Here is a 16,905-nt window from a genome sequence, read left to right as displayed (position 1 = left end):
GTCCCAGGTCTAATATTGGCTTGCTTGTGGGCGGGGCCAGTTGCTGACATAGCTGGCTGCCAGGTCTGAGGTGTGGTGTTGGCTTACTGGTGAATGAGTGGGCAGCTGGCTAAGGGTTACAAGGTGTCTTGGAGTTGGTGTCTGCCTGCTGGTGGGTGGGATTGGGGCTTCTTGGGGCTGGTGGTGTCTTGCAGGGAGACAGTGCTGGAGCTAATGCCAACTCACTGGTGGGCAGAACTGGGTTCTCAGGTCTTTGGCTGCAAGGCCCCGAAAGTCCTAGAGCTGGAAGTGTTCTGCTGGTAGGTGGGACTGTATCCTGGACCAGCTGACTGAGGGTCCCAAGGAGTCCCAGAGCTGGTTTTAGCCTGCTGCTGTGCAGGCTTGGGCCCAAGGGGTCCTGTGGCAGGTACAGGCCTACTGGTAGGTGGGCTGGATCTTGATACGGTAGGGCGCAGGGCTGAAGCAGTCCTAGATCTGGTGTCTGCTTGCTGGTGGGCAGGGCCAAGGCCCAGGGTGTCTTGGGGTTAATGCTTACTGGGAGGTAGATCCAGCCCCTGAGGTCTTTAGCCCAGGGTCCTGGAGGTCCCAGAGCTGATGTTTTGTCCTGCTGGTGTGTGGAGTGGTGCCCATAGAATCCTGGCTCTACCCACTGATGGGTGAGCTTTGTCCTGTGAGTAGTGCCCATTGGTGGACCCAACCAGGGTCCGAGCCCTCTGGTAGAGATAGCCAGGTCCTGGGTTGACTATGGGCTCGGGATCATAAGGCAGCAGGCCTGTTGTTGGTGGGACTGTTTCTCCACCTGGTTAGTTGCTTGGCCTGGGCATCCCAATACTGATGCCAAGAGGCTGGTGGGAGGGGCTGGATCCTGAAGCTAATAAGCTGGAGAGAGGACTCCAAAATGGCACTTGCCCGCACCAGTGTTCATGTGATAGAACAAGTTCCCAAAGATAGTTGTGCCAGTGTCTGTGTTCCCAGGACAAGCTGCAGTTGCCTCCTGCCTCACCAGGAAACTCCAGGATCAGATGGTGGATCTGACTCAGGCTCCTTTCAAATTGCTGCTTCTGGCCAGAGTCCTGGAGTATGTGAGGGCTTGTGTGCATCTTTAAGAGTGGGGGTCTTTGTTTCCCACAGTCCTCTGGCTCTCCCAGAAGTAAGCCCTATTGGTCTTTAAAGCCAGATGTTCTAAGGGCCCATCCTGGTGCAGGATTCTCTGGGCTGGGGAGCCCATTGTGGGGCTTGGACCACTCACTCCATGGGAGAACCTCTGCAACTTTAAGTATCCTCCCATTTGTGGGTCATTCACCTGGGGCTATGAGTTTTAGCTATATCGCATCACAGGCCCTCTTACATGTCTTGTTACAGTTCCTTTTCTGGATATTTGATTGAAAATATTTGCTGCTAGTCTTCAGCTTTTCTCATCAGTAGTTTCCCTTTTGTAATTTTGGTGTGCCTGTAGGAGGAGGTGAGCTCAGGGTCTTCCTATCTGTGGCTATTTTGGCCACATCTCCATTATAATGAGTTTCGTTAAAAATTATATTTGAATATCATTTATTTGGGTAATCAAAGGCACTAGTGTAAGTATGCTGCTGCTTTTAGAATGGCCATGCCTGCCCACTATGGAAGTACACATATATGGGCAGCGTGACCCAGCTGGGAGCTTGTAAGGCATGGAATAAGACCAACTTGAGAATAATGACACAATTTAGTAGGGCCACGAAATGCTGTTGTCTCCCTATCTTGTTCACTTTTGTTACCATACGGCAGGCTGGCTTAAGTAGTTTCTCAGCAAGTGGTAATTCTGAACAGTCTGAAAGGGATGTAGCTAGGGCATGGATGGGACTAGGATTAGCTACCCTGTCACTTGTCAGCATGAAAGGTACTGTTGTAATCGCATGTGACTTCTCCGTGTTGTCTGTGAACCTAAATTCCATGAGGCCAAGAATGTCTTCTTGACTGGGATATACATACAGGTGCTTAATAGGAGTTGATATTGAATAAGTCTAAGCACTGGGACATGAGTCTTGAGCTGGCTTTAAAGCAGGAGATTGTGGGTCCCAAAGCCAAACCAAGGTTAGCTGTTGGCGTAACTTAGTTTAGGTTTTTAACTTTGTTCAGTTGGTAAGTCTGATTTTTTATTTTTCATTGTTCAGTCGCTAAGGTACTTATTCAGGGTTGATTTCCTTTAGGATTGACTGGTTTGATCTCCTTGCTGTCCATGGGACTCTCAAGAGTTCTCCAGCACCACAATTTGAAAGCATTAGTTCTTTGGCGCTCAGCCTTCTTTATGGTCCAACTCTCACATCCATACATGACTACTGGAAAAACCATGTTCTTCAACTGCTAAGTTGTATCCAACTCTTTGTGACCCCATGAAATGCAGCACTCTAGGCTTTTCTGTCCATCACTATCTCCTTGAGATTCCTCAAACTCGTGTACATTGAGTCAGTGATGACATCTAACCATTTCATCCTCTGTCACTCCCTTCTCTTGCCCTCGATTTTTCCCAGGATCAGGGTCTTTTCAGTTAGTCAACTCTATGCATCAGGTGGCCAGAGTATTGAAGCTTCAGTTCAGTCGCTCAGCCGTGTCCGACTCTTTGCAACCCCATGGCCTGCAGCTCTCCAGGCCTCCCTGTCCATCACCAACTCCTGGAGTTTACCCAAACTCATGTCCATTGAGTCAGTGATGCCAGCCAACCATCTCATCCTGTGTCATCGCCTTCTCCTCTTGCTTTCAAGCATCTATCTTTTCCAGCATCAGAGTCTTTTTCCAATGAGTCAAGTCTTCACATCAGGTGGCCAAAGTATTGGAGTTTCAGCTTCAACATCAGTCCTTCCAATGAACACTCAGGACTGATCTTTAGGATGGACTGGTTGGATCTCCTTGCAGTCCAAGGGACTCAAGAGTCTTCTCCAACGCCACAGTTCAAAAGTGTCAATTCTTCAGTGCTCAGCTTTCTTTATAGTCCATAATTACTGGAAAAACCATAGCCTTTACTAGGTGGACCTTTGTTGGCAAAGTAAAATGTCTCTGCTTTTTAATATGCTGTCTAGTTTGGTCATAACTTTCCTTCCAAGTAGTGAGCATCTTTTAATTTCATGACTGCAGTTACCATCTGCAGTGATTTTGGAGCCCCCCAAAATAAAGTCAGCCACTGTTTCCACTGTTTTCCCAACTATTTGCCATGAATTGATGGGATCGGATGCCATGATCTTAGTTTTCTGAATGTTGAGTTTTAAGCCAACTTTTTCACTCTCCTCTTTCACTTTCATCAAGAGGCTTTTTAGTTCCTCTTCACTTTCTGCCATAAGGGTGGTGTCATCTGCATATCTGAGGTTATTGATATTGGCAATCTGAAGGGCATGTCCCTGCTGGTTAGGGCCTGACAAAATGTGGTCCACTGGAGAAGGGAATGGCAAACCACTTCAGTATTCTTGCTTTGAGAACCCCACAAACAGTATGAAAAGGAAAAACCATGGCTTTCGTTTACATATAGACCTTTGTTGGGAAATTGATGTTTCTGCTTTTTAATAAGCTGTCTACGTTTGTCATAGATTTTCTTCCAAGGAGCAAATGTCTTTTAATTTCATGGCTGCAGTCACTGTCCACAGTGATTTTAGAACCCAAGAAAATAAACTCTGTCACTGTTTCCACTTTTTCAGCCCTTCTATTTGCCATGAAGTGATGGGACTGAATGCCATGATCATTGTTTTTTGACTGTTGTTTTAAGCCAGCTTTTTCACTCTCCTCTTTCACCATCAAGAGGCTCTTTAATTTCTCTTTGGTTTCTGCCATTAAGGTGGTGTCATCTGCATATCTGAGGTTACTGATATTTCTCCTGGCAATCTTGATTCCAGCTTGTGCCTCATCCAGCCCAGCGTTTCTCATGATGTACTATGCATATAAGTTAAATAAGCAGGGTGACAATATACAGTTTTGCATTCCTTTCCCAATTCTGAACCAGTCCATTCCATGTCCAGTTCTAACTGTTGCTTCTTGACCTGCATACATGTTTCTCAGGAGACAGGTCAGGTGGTCTGGTAGTCCCATCTCTAAGAATTTTCCAGTTTGTTGTGATCCACACAGTTAAAGGCTTTCGCATAGTCAATGAAGCAGAAGTAGATTTTGGGGGAAATTCCCTTGCTTTTTCTGTGATCCAGCAGATGTTGGCAATTTGATCTCTGGTTGCTCTGCCTTTTCTAAATCCAACGTGTATATCTGAAAGTTCTTGGTTCACGTAGTGTAGAAACCTAGCTTCAAGGATTTTGAGCATTACTTTGCTAGCATGTGAAATGAATTAATTGTATGGTAGTTTGAACATTCTTTGGCATTGCCTTTCTATGGGATTGGAATGAAAACTTACCCGTCCTGTGGCCACTGCTGTGTTTTCCAAATTTGCTGACATATTGAGTACATCTCTAACAGCATCATCTTTTAGGATTTTAAGTAGCTCAACTGAAATTCTATCACCTCCACTAGCTTTGTTCATAGTAATGCTTCCTAAGACCCACTTGACTTCACACTCCAGGATATCTGGCTCTAGGTGAGTACTTTTAATAAATGTTTTAAAGCTACTGATTAGATCTGTAGGTTCATGACAGTAACTGCAAATATCCATTGTATTGTGAAAAGGTGATAGTTGCATTTTCTGGTTATTTGGATTCTGAATTGTGTTTTTTGATTTAGTTTACTAAATTTTTTTATTTGATTTACTAAAAAAATTAGTAATACTTATTTACAAAAATTATATTTTAGTAATTTGTTTAAAAACTAGTTTAAAAGTTTGTGGCCATATTGTCTATCACACAGCCGGTTTTCTATAATATAGGGAATTTTTGACATTTACAAATACTGCTTTAAAAAAGATAAACATCTGAAAGCACCAGCACATTTAGAAGTTGCTCAGAAGTGTTTAATATAATGGCAAATTATATAATGAACTATTAACAGGAACTAGCAAAGGAAAACAGAAAATAGAACAAGGGCAGTGTGAAGTGACAAGCAATTGTGAGAGTCCCCATGTGGTTAGTAGTTTGTATGAAATGCATGTTAAATTATATATTAATATATTGTTACAAATTATTATTTTGGATAAAAGCACCATCATTGATTGTTTTTAGGAGCATGGTGATCCGAAAACATCCTTGAATTCTCACCATTCTCTTCTAAAACTCTCCTTTTAAAATTCCTGTTTTAAAAAATTGATAGATATTACCTTCTCTCTCTCTTTCAGCATGGCTTACAAAGTCTTAGTTCCTCCACTGGGGATGGAACCTGGGTCCATGGCAGTGAAAGCAGGGAGTCTTAACCTCTGGACCACCAGGGAGTTCCCAATGTTGCCCTCTTATCCTTGTTTCAGTCCTACAGATCTGCCTTCAGAATACAACTATTTAGATATTTACCCAACTACTTAAGGTCAGCTTATCAAAATATCTCTCATATTCCAAATTTCAAAATGTCAACCTTTTCAGAAGATTTTTTTACTATCATGTTAGGTGAATTTCATTTATTTCTCAGTTAAGTTTCAGTATTTTTATATGCTTATTTTTGGTTCACACCTTCTCAGGCCACATCCTGTACTAGGCCTTCCTCTAAGATCACAGTAACATCTGCCTAGATTGACCTTACCACATTTTAAAAAAAATTCATTTATAGATAATTTACAGATATCTTCATGTCATTTCCCTGATTTAAATATTGGAAAAAAAACCCTTCAGTAATTTTCCTGCTTGTTGGACGTTATCTCAGATGTTTGCCCAGTCATTCTAGACTTGTAGAGCTCTCTATGAAAGCTTTCTTTTCACCTCTCTCTCAGATTTCTTGCTGCAGCAAAGCTCATTTGCCTCCTGAGTTTCTCATGACTTCATTTTCATCCTAGTGGGGTGGGACAGGCTAAATTCAGATAGCAGATCTGGTACTTACTTGCCTTAGTGGCCTTAGAATTCAGTTCAGTTCAGTTCAGTTGCTCAGTCGTGTCCAACTCTTTGCGACCCCATGGACTGCAGCATGCCAGGCCTGCCTGTCCATCACCAACTCATGTCCATCGAGTCGGTGATGCCATCCAGCCATCTCATCCTCTGTCGTCCCCTTCTCCTCCTGCCTCCAATCCCTGCCAGCATCAGAGTCTTTTCCAATGAATCAACTCTTCGCACAAGGTGGCCAAAGTACTGGAGTTTCAGCTTTAGCATCATTCTTTCCAAAGAACACCCAGGACTGATCTTTAGAATGGACTGGTTGGATCTCCTTGCAGTCCAAGGGACTCTCAAGAGTCTTCTCCAACACCACAGTTCAAAAGCATCAATTCTTCGGCATTCAGCCTTCTTCACAGTCCAACTCTCACTTCCATATGTGACCACTGGAAAAACCATAGCCTTGACTAGACGGACCTTTGTTGGCAAAGTAATGTTTCTGCTTTTGAATATGCTATCTAGGTTGGTCATAACTTTCCTTCTAAGGAGTAAGCATCTTTTAATTAGAATTAGAGACAATAAATACAAATCCTGGAATGGAGTCTGGCCAATGGGAGGGACTTCTTTTAATCATATTCTCCTTGCATCCATTATGACCACAAGTCCGCTGATCTAGATTTGAATTCGACTCGCCCCCATTTTTTCACCTGTGTTGCCTGAGTACTCTACTCACATTTACATTCACTGCCTTGCTGCTTTGTATCTTCTCTCCACAGCAGATTATAACATCATCTTGAGTTTTCTTCTAACCCCAGGGACCTCATGTCCTGTATCCTGTGCACAGTAGGCATTCAGTAAAGGATATTGCTTGGCAGGGAAATCAGCTGTGCAGCTTTCTCAAATTTACAAGAGGAAAAGACAGTTGTTATTGTCCATGCAATAAATTATTACTTAAGTGACGAGAAACATTCTAATAAAACAGTGATCTTAAAAAGTTGATACAGTGTCAGATGTGTAATAGAATAACTTTCCCAGTTAAAAACAGAGCATCTCTCTGTATTAATACTTTTTTCACCTTTTCTCACAATCGTTTATTTTTTTTTTTCCTAAGAGACATGTGAGAAGACCAAATCTCTGTAATTAATTCCTTTAATCACCAGATGCAAGCACTGCATTGGGCATTCTCAGAAGGCATCACTAATAGTAGGTAGACTCCTAACAGTATGCACAGAATACTCCCACAAGACAGATTGCCGGACTAGAAAGCAAAGAAATAATACAAATTCTATTACACATAAATCCTTCACTAGTCACCCTTAAGGGTTTCATGAGATAAATACTGTATGTAATAATACTATGCTTTCATGTTGAAGAACATATCCTTAACTTGATCAATTAGAAAAAAATTTAACCTAAGTTAAATCAACTATTATTTTCATATAAGCTCTGGAAATCTCCATGAATATGTAAGAATGTGTAGCAGTTGTATAAGCTGGTGTTCTGAAATTTGAGGTTCCATTCTTTAAATCAGTCATATTTCTTTCCCTGGTGGCTCAGACAGTAAAGAATCTGCCTACAATGTGGGAAGACCTGGGTTCAGTCCCTGGATGGGGAAGATTCCCTGGAGAAGGGAATGGCTATCCACTCCAGTATTCTTGCCTGGAGAATTGCATGGACAGAGGAGCCTGGTGGGCAACAGTCCATGGGATTGCAAAGAGTTGAACACGACTGAGTGACTAACACTTCTTTCATTACAAAAGTAGCAAGTGGAAAATTTCAAAAATGAAGGAGGAAAAACAAAAACATACTACCATCCCCAAATGTGGACTAATGCATTAGTTAGTTACTTTTGGCTGTGCTGGATCTTGGTTGCTGTGCTCAGAATTTCTGTAGTTGCAGTGGGTGGGTGCCCCTCTCTAGTTGCAGTGCTCAGGCTGCTGCTCATTGCAGTGGCTTCTCTCGTTGCGGAGCACAGGCTCTAGGGCGTGCAGGCTTCAGGAGTTTCGGCTCCTGGGCTCTCGAGCCCAGGCTCAATAGTTGTGGCACACAGCCTTGGTTGCTCCACAGCATGTGGGATCTTCCCGAATCAGGGATGGAGCCCTGTATTGGCAGGCAGACACCACCACTGAGACTCCAGAAAAGCCCCCTGGACTAATCCTTTTTAGAATTTACCTTCTTTAACTTTTTTCCTCGATGTCTATTATTTTAAAACTTAGTTTATTTAAAAATTGTATTTTGCTTTGGAAGGTGTAATGGGAGTAAAGAATGCTATAAGGAGCTGCAAATTTAAGTATCAAAATCCAGGGACTTCTGGGGGTCCAATGTTTAAGACTCTACACTTTCACTGCAGGGGGTGTGGGTTCAATCCCTGGTTGGGTAACTATGATCTCACCTTGGTTGTGATGCAGCCAGAATTTTTTTTTTTTTTTTAAGTATCAAAGTCTAGGTAAGATATACCAGGAAACTGCTAAAGGCATGTCTATATAATGAAGTCACTCAGTTGTGTCTGACTCTTTGTGACCCCATGGACTGTAGCCCACCAGGCTTCTCCATCCATGGAATTTTCCAGGCAAGAGTACTGGAGTAGGTTGCCATTTCCTTCTCCAGAGGATCTTCCCGACCCAGGGATTGAACCCAGGTCTCCCGTGTTGCAGGCAGCCACTTTACCAGCTGAGCCACCAGGGAAGCTCTTTCCTTTTCCTTTCCTTCTGAAAATAGAAAAACTGTCCCCAATTTATTTTTAAATTGAGACACTTATCACTTTTAAATAATTGGTACCTATGAATTAGTTCCTCCTCAGTCTTGTCTCATGTAAACTATTATTTGTTTAGCATGTTTCAGGGGGCATTATAGACACTTACGTCCAACTTCTCTGCCCTATGACTAGAAATTCAATGTTAAGAGGTTGCATCAATGAAGGAATGAGGGTTAGGGCTATTAGTTTTCTAACTCCTAGAAGAGGCAAATTCTTTTTCTGTTTCAAAAGCACTTTGAAATCAATAAGACATTATTTAGGACAAAAGGCCCTTCCCTATATCAGCATTTCCCAAAATGTGTTTGGAAATCTGGATAAGTCCGTTCTAAGAGATGGCACTAGCCTAAATTATTCAAGCAAAGGTTCCATGGCTGAGTCTGTTGGAGGAATCCACTTTTTTCTGGCATGATTTCTCAGACCCTTTACTACATTAATGTGCATTGGGAATTTTCCAAAGATTTTCTTGTGCATGTAGTATGTTTTTTGTCTGATTTTTTGGTGTGTGTTTGATTTTTTGTGTCAGTAGGCATACTTTTCATCCATTATCCGACCCATGCACAAACTAATTTGGATTAATATATGTCATGTAAGCTCTCCTGGAAGGGCTATCTAGGCTTTGAAGAGTTATTGCAATATCATTGCCTCATAAAAGGTCATTAGATTTGGTCTTTCCCAGGCTTTGTTTGATGACAATCAGTTCTTTCTGGTATGTGGACTTTGTACACTGGTGTAAGTATGTGGTTTCAAAGTAACATAATGGAAAGAAGCAGCACTCATTGTTTATAGGAATATTAATTCTTTATTGAGAATCAGAAATATTCTGATTTTTACTGAATTCAGAGGTAGTCATGACCCCTACCCAACAAGACTTTATAGTCTTAGACAATTTGTATGTTTTCTTAATTATAGTACAAAAGAAAGTCACTGCGAAAACTTGTAAAATCATCTTATGCAATATCTATAAAAGGCTATGGAGTAGTTCATATGCTAAAGTATGATAAAACAATTTATGGTCAATACAGTACAATGCCTACTTTTCAGTGATATAATGTAAACGTCTGTAATGAAGTTAGACGTCTCCCCAAATTTCTGCTTTAGGTGCTGTGAACTTTTTTCTCTTGAACCAAAATTTTCTCCCCTTCCACCCAGTCTAAATCAGTCATAAAATAGGCATCAACTGTATTATCACTGTGTAGAATAAGAACCAAATTTCTCAATAAGCAACTTTCCCTGTTACAGTGAAACAATATGCTATGTTCATTTTTCTATATTCCCTAGGAAAAGATATTTTGTTTCCAGATCGTATAGAACTTTCAATTTAAAATAAGAACTAAAGCAACTCACTTTCCATGAGGAATACACAGCAGTCAGAAATCTGCTTGCCACAGTTGCTATATTTTTCTGTTTGATAACCGCCCGACCCCTTTAACCTAATTTGTATATATAATGTTTTAAGAATAGCAGTTTGCTGGAGCACTTAGTTCATTTATTCAGTTCTCACCGTGTGCTAGGATTTGAGAATAAATAAATTTTCCAAACAAATTAAGTAGACCTTGGTCTCAAAGACCTCACACCAGAGAAAATCAGCCATGGAAGCAGAAGATCATAATACAGTGTGGTAAGTCCCATAACAGAAGTAACCTGTGTGATTTGGGGAGCAAAGAGGCAGGGCCCTCAGATCAACGGGTGGCGGTGGGGGCGGGGTGCGGCGCAGTGAAACTGAGAAGTGAAATGGGACAACGGGCAGCAAAGGCTTCCCAAGGGAATTGAAACCTGAACTGAGGTTTCCTTTTTTTTTTTAAAGGGAATCATCAATCTTTAAGTTTTACTTGTTTACTCTTAACAGACTAGTCTTTATTTCTGTCGCAGTTTCACATCAGCAAGTAAGAAAGATGTAATTTACATCTTTTAATTTAGCATGTATACCTTGAAACCTTCACTTTGTAGAGTACATTATCACAAAGCACCTTATGAAACATTATTTTAATATATAATAGTTACTATCTTTATACATAAAATCTACCATTTTAACCAGTTTGAGTATATAATTCAATGGCATTAAATACTTCACAACGTTGTACACCCATCATCACTATTTTCAGAACTTCCTTACCTTAAACAGAAACTCTGCACCCAATAGACAGCCTTAACTGAGTTTTAAAGGTGGTGTGGGAAAGAAAATGTAGTGGGTCAGAATGGCACTGCCAGACACAGGGAACACACACGGCATGTTATGTGTGTAGGAACTACATGCAGTTGATTGCTGATTGTTTTAAATAGACCCCTTTCCCTAGTGCTACATGGAGGTTGCATTTGAAGAGGAGAAGGCTGGGAGCAAGGGACCAGTAAAGCTGCTGCTGTGGTGCAGGTGAGTTACGATGGCCTAAACCTGGTGGGGTTAGTAGCCATGAAGAGAATGTAGAATCAACCAACACAAACAACAATCTTTATTGTTATTTGAAATCTTTGCTATTTGATAACATATGAAAGAAATGATTTCATGTTTGAATTTGAATAATAATAATTTGAATCCTTTAAAATTCCTTTCATATTGTTTGATAACAATCTTTGTTATTTGTTATTGTAAATGAAAGTCAGAGACTGACTGAATAGAGGGGATGAAGGAGCAGGAGGAGGTATTAAGGGGGACTTCCAGGTTTTTAGTTTGGTGCTATCAGTAACTGAGAGAATGCAGGAGGAAAAGCAGCTCTGGGGAGAAAAGTATGTACAATTTTTCAACATAATGAATTTGAGGTATCTATGGGTCACATCCAGGTAGATGTGTCCAGTGGGCAGTCAGACCTGAGTCTGAAGTCTGGCATTTGGGGGTCATCAGCATACCTGAGGAGTGTGGCATCTGGTTTCAGAAAGGCAGGGACCCTTAACCTATTATTTTGGGGGCTCTGTAGACAAATTTGTCATCCCATCAGGTCTGTATTTTCTTGGGCTTCTGTGACATGGTTGCCTATTTTCTCTTACATTTCCTTAGAACATTGGCAGAACTTAATATTCCCAGTCCTATGTCATTTCTCCCTGTACTGAAAATTATATATGGCACCATTTCTTCACACGGAGCACACGTGGCAAGGCCTTGCATGTATTAGCAGTATGCTATATGCTCACTCAGCTGTGTCCCACGCTGCAACCCTTTGCCCTGTAGCCCCGCCAAGCTCCTCTGTCCGTGGGATTTTTCAGGCAAGAATACTGGGCTGGATTGCCATTTCCTCCTCCAGGGGATCTTCCTGACCCATGTATGTAATAGGTAATCAATAAATATTCATCTTCATTGCTTATATTCAAATGGCTGTCTGTATACAAAATTAGTTCTTTTTTTTTTTTCCCTTGCAGGATCTTTTTTTAGCTTCTCAAGTTTAACTTCTTATAAATTTCTAAGACCACTTCAAGATTAAGTGTAAGTGAGCAGTACTTGATGGGCAGGTATCTTCCACATAATGACTAAATCATTCCTTTCATTATCACCGTACATTGGTTGTTGCAGGATTTGAAAATAAACATTTCTCTTCTTAGGGAAGGATCATGGAGTTTATCCAATCAAGGTCCCACAGAGGGAGTTAAGAGTTGCAGTAACCTGGCATGATTAATCCCTGATTCCAGGTGATGATGGGGGTTGAGTTTCACATTTTGCTTTATTTGAACAATATGTGAAAAAGAGTCACTAAAAATAAGAACAGACTGGGTTTTGTTGCAGCTGAGTGGCCTTGCAGTTCACTGTAAAGAGGAATCCTGGGACATAAAGGATTTGATTCTGAGATATGATCCAATTGTCCTCTGAATGGAAGTAAAATATCCTTTTTAAGAGCACTGAAGTTCTGGGATTTAGGGGGAATAGTCACCTTTGTGAGATGTGGACCATGTCCAGGGACTGTAACCTGAGAGGAAACAAGAAACAGTTATCTGAGTGATTTCAGATGTTTTGTGGTGCCAGCACTGAAAACCCTGATATCCACTAAAATGCAGCCTTTATGAAACACACGTAACAACCTGCCAGGTCTCCCCGGGCTTAGAAACAGCGTCAGTCCTGCTCACTGAGTTATCCTGCTGATGTGGAGTACTGTGGTTAATGCCGTTGCTGAGAATTACAAAGTGAAATAAAGACAGCTCCTTTATCTGGAGATGTCAGAATTCGAAAGCAACAGACTGATTTCTGTCCCCATCATTTATCATGGATTGCAAAGGTAAAAGAGTTGACTGTTTCTCTTTGTCCCAATCTCTGCTTACTATCCTGATTCAGAATCTAGATTTACGTGGAAATCTTTTCTCAATTTATTCCATTTTCCTGCAACTGATTTTATATATTTCTGTGTGTGTATATATATATATATATATATAAATGTTGTTGCTTCCTTAAAAAGCTTTGATTTTACCTGGTTTTGTCCACAAATCTGAATCTTCAGCTAGATTTATCTTTTTGGTGGAGGAAATGATCAGGAAAACAATGACAAACGCTAAACTATGGACTGTTATTTACTGAGAAATGCTTTCATTATATATGGTAGCGGGAGAAGAGAATGGGGAATAACATTTACATGACCACTAACCAGCCTGTATTTAGTTATTCATCTCAGCTTCCACAGTCTTACCTTTCCCTTTTGTCCTAGACTAAAGCTGATTCGTGCTGCGTTAGTCTAACTAATTGGAAGTCAACAATTTATAACTTTAAATTTTATTAGAGTACGGTTGATTTACAAGTTTTTTGTTTCAGGTGTACAGCAAAGTGAATCTGTTATACATATACATATATGCAAGATGTGGCTTATTTATGGGACTGCATAAAAACAATTTAGATTCACCACAAGGAAAACCCTTTTTTTTTTCATATAATGAAAATGTCCCAGGAAAAAAAGGGCCTTTTTTAGGCAAAGATTCATAGTAAGTTGGGTCTTTCCAGTTCTGTTTATCTCCTCAGTAGGAGGAGAGACACTCAAGAAAAGGATGAGTACCTTACTCCAAGTGTGCTGGGCACTTTGGGAATAACCCCTGGATCGGGAAGATCCCCTGGAGAAGGAAATGGCAACCACTCCAGTATTCTTGCCTGGAGAATCCCACGGATGGAGAAGCCTGGTGGGCTATAGTCCACGGGGTCGCAGAGTCAGACACAACTGAGCGACTTCACTTTCACTTTCTGGAGTGGGAGTTTCTAATCCTACAGAATTGTACGAACTGAAAATGTATGCTATGGCTGGCATTAGACCCATTAAACAAACTAGATATAACTTGACATTCTAGAGGAAGCCACATCAGAAAGGAAGAGGAACATCTGGCCTACTAAATCAGCTACTTATTCATTTAGTTCATTTGCATAAACCCACTCAGCTTCAAACTAGGCCATGTATCCTTACAGAAGAAAAGCCTCAGAAACATTCATCTAAATAGAATTAAAATCTGGAATTTTACTTGGATTGATTGAAAAACTGACCTTCATCTGCTTATGAGAAGGCTGCAAAAATATGTGTCACTTAATATACTGGTAGACTTTGTGGATCAAATTTTATTTGTAATGAATTCTAAGGAACTTGTGTCCCAGTCAGTTTTTTAATAGTAGAAATTATGGTTCATAGAATAGGTGTTAAACTGGTATTTCATGAACCTTGGAAGAACTTTGACTATGTTGGCTGTTTCTATAGGGTTTTTTCCATTTTTTATCATGAGAAATGTGATTTGGCTTCTATTTTAAAAATTTCCAGTTGGGGAGAAAACATGATTTTGAGTTTGTTTTTACTATTGCCACTTTACCCACTCCCTCTGACAGATGCAAATCTGACATTGACTTTTTATTCTGTCCTGATGTATCTCCTTTTCCATATTCCAGACTTATTTTAGATTCTTTCTAGGTGAGTAAGTATTGAGTTCTATAGTATTTTAATAACAGTAATTAACATTGTATTCTTACCTCTATTACATAGGATCCAGGCAAGAGGAGGAGGTAATACTCTCCAAATTTGTTGGTTCTATAGGGGCAGATATGTTTTCTGTCTTGGACTTCTACAGTTACATTGGATAATGGAGTCTCATTCTGATCAAACACTTGGCCCTTTACACCTGCAAGACAAAAAAAGAATTAAGTGTTAATACCACATTTTATGGCGTAAGAAAAAAAAAATTCTTATAATTGTTTAGAAAAATAAGCCCAATATGTATTAGCTATTCTGAGTTAATAGAGTATTTGAGAGGGGATGGTAAACTTTTTTTAAAAATTGAAGATATAATAAAAACATATTAGCTTTAGGTATACAACATGGCTAAATGTATGTACTGTGAAATATTCACCAAAATATGCTCAGTTAACATAGTTAACACTTTTTTTGCATGATGATAACTTTTATTTTACTTTCTTAGCAAATTTCAAGTATACAATACAGTATTAACTATATTTACCATGCTGTACACTACCTCCCCAGGACTTATTTTAAACATACCACATTTTCTGTATCTATTTATCCATCTGATTAAGTTGCTTCCATTTCTTTTGGATAAATACCCTTAAGTAGAATTACTGGATCATATAGTAGTTCTGTTTCTAGTTTTTCTTAGACGCTCCATACTGTTTCCATAGTGCTGCACCAGTTTACATTTCTGTCAATAGTGCAGAAGGGTTCTCTTTTCTCCACATCCCTGCCAACACTTGTTACTTCTTATCTTTTGACAATAGCTATTCCAACAGGGGTAAGGTGATATCTCTTATTTGTCTTTAACTTTTGACATGTTAATTACAATATGTCTTGATGTGGGTCTCTTTTGGTTTATTTGGAATTCTCCAGGCTTCCTTGATCTGGATGTCTGCTTCCTTCTAGGAAGTTCCACGTTAGGGAACTTTTCAGCCTTTTTTTCCTTCAAATAACTTTTCTGTTTCTGCACCTTCTGGGACTCCTGTAATGTAAATGTTGGCCTGCTTGATGTCCCATAAGTTCTTTAGGCCGTCTTCACTCTTTTTCATTCTTTTTCTTTTCGCTGCTATGATTGGATGAATTCCATTGTCCTGTCCTTGGATTTACTTTCCTTTCTCCCGTCTCATCTCGTGTGTTATTGAACTCCTCCACTGTATTTATTTTTCAGCTCCATGACTTCTGTTTGGTACTTTCTTATATTTTCTTTCTGTTGAAATTATTTTGTTCATGCATAGTTCTGCTGAACTCAGGGAGCATCTTTATGACCACTGTTTTGAACTCTATCATGTACATCACTTACCTGTTTCATTAAGCTGTTTTCTGGGGTTTTATCTTGTTCTTTGATTAGGAATGTAGTCCTCTGTGCTGACACTGTGTGGGTTTATATGTATTAGATAAAACAACCATCGCTCCCAGTCTTGAAGGAGTGGGTTCATGTAAGAGATGAACTTACTATTCAACCCTACCCCAGCTCTGGGTTTTGTCTCCAATCTTTGTGATTACCCAAGCTGCTTACTTTAGTCTTAATGACTCCCATAGTTGAGAGTATGCCAAGGCCTGTTAGTGTCTCAAAGGGGAATATTTTGCACAAAGGTTCAGGTGTACTGGAAGCCAAACCCTCAGACAGCAGCTTTGAAGGTATACAAATGTATCTCTTTCGGGGAAGGCTGGGAGATGAGTGTTTCTGTCTATTGCCTTTGCACTGAGCCCTGGGGTGACAGCCAGTTAAGAACCATTTCTTTGTTTGATATCAGCTCTTTGAACTCGTGAGAATCAGGCCAGGAAAGAAAGTGTTCTCTGGGTAGTAGCCACAAAAGCCAAGGGGCTAGAAAGGTATACAAGCTCCTTTCTTGAAGACAAGTTGAGAGTGAAGATGGTGCCCAGTGACATCTAGAGATGATTGTAGTCAGCCACTAGATGTAAATTTAATTAGAAGCCTGCTCCTTAAGCCACAACTATGAAGATAAACTAATAGTCCTCTTTCTCCAAAAGACTGTTTTTGTTTTTCACTGCTGCCTCTCCCACTGTGTCCTGGGTACGGCTGGTTAAGAACTCCTTTTCTGTTTGTTACAGTCCCGTGGGATCCATGAACAAAAGCCCTGCTGGTCAAACAGAACCAGGGAATGAAGGGGTGGCAACTGTAGAAAACAGGGCACCAGACAAGTGCACAAACTCCTTTCCAGGAGACACTGGGATCCTGCAGGGAGGTGGAGGGACAGAGCAGAGATGGCAGCCTCCATCTTCGGAGAGTATTTCAGCTGACCCCTAGATATGCGTTAAATGAAATGACTGCCCCTCAGGCTGAAGCTTTCAGACAGGCAACTAGGCTTCTTTC

At 40.5% G+C, this 16,905-nt stretch overlaps 1 protein-coding gene across 2 annotated transcripts in view; it reads right to left on the bottom strand.

Annotated features, from left to right (window-relative positions):
• The window catches only part of CPM (carboxypeptidase M), a 75,103-nt gene continuing 67,641 nt past the window's right edge, over positions 9,444–16,905 (bottom strand). For both annotated transcript variants that reach the window (XM_018047966.1, XM_018047967.1), the window contains 2 exons: positions 14,576–14,724; positions 9,444–12,554 (listed from right to left, as the gene is read on the bottom strand). In XM_018047966.1, coding sequence (XP_017903455.1) covers positions 12,312–12,554; positions 14,576–14,724 — 392 coding nt within the window. In that variant the 3' untranslated portion in view covers positions 9,444–12,311. The remainder of the gene's footprint in view (positions 12,555–14,575; positions 14,725–16,905) is intronic.

The sequence above is a fragment of the Capra hircus genome, chromosome 5 (assembly GCF_001704415.2).
Source record: "Capra hircus breed San Clemente chromosome 5, ASM170441v1, whole genome shotgun sequence".
In the NCBI taxonomy this organism is placed as follows: Eukaryota; Metazoa; Chordata; class Mammalia; order Artiodactyla; family Bovidae; genus Capra; species Capra hircus.
Note: the sequence above shows the minus strand (reverse complement) of the source record. Positions and strands in the feature narration are given on the sequence as shown.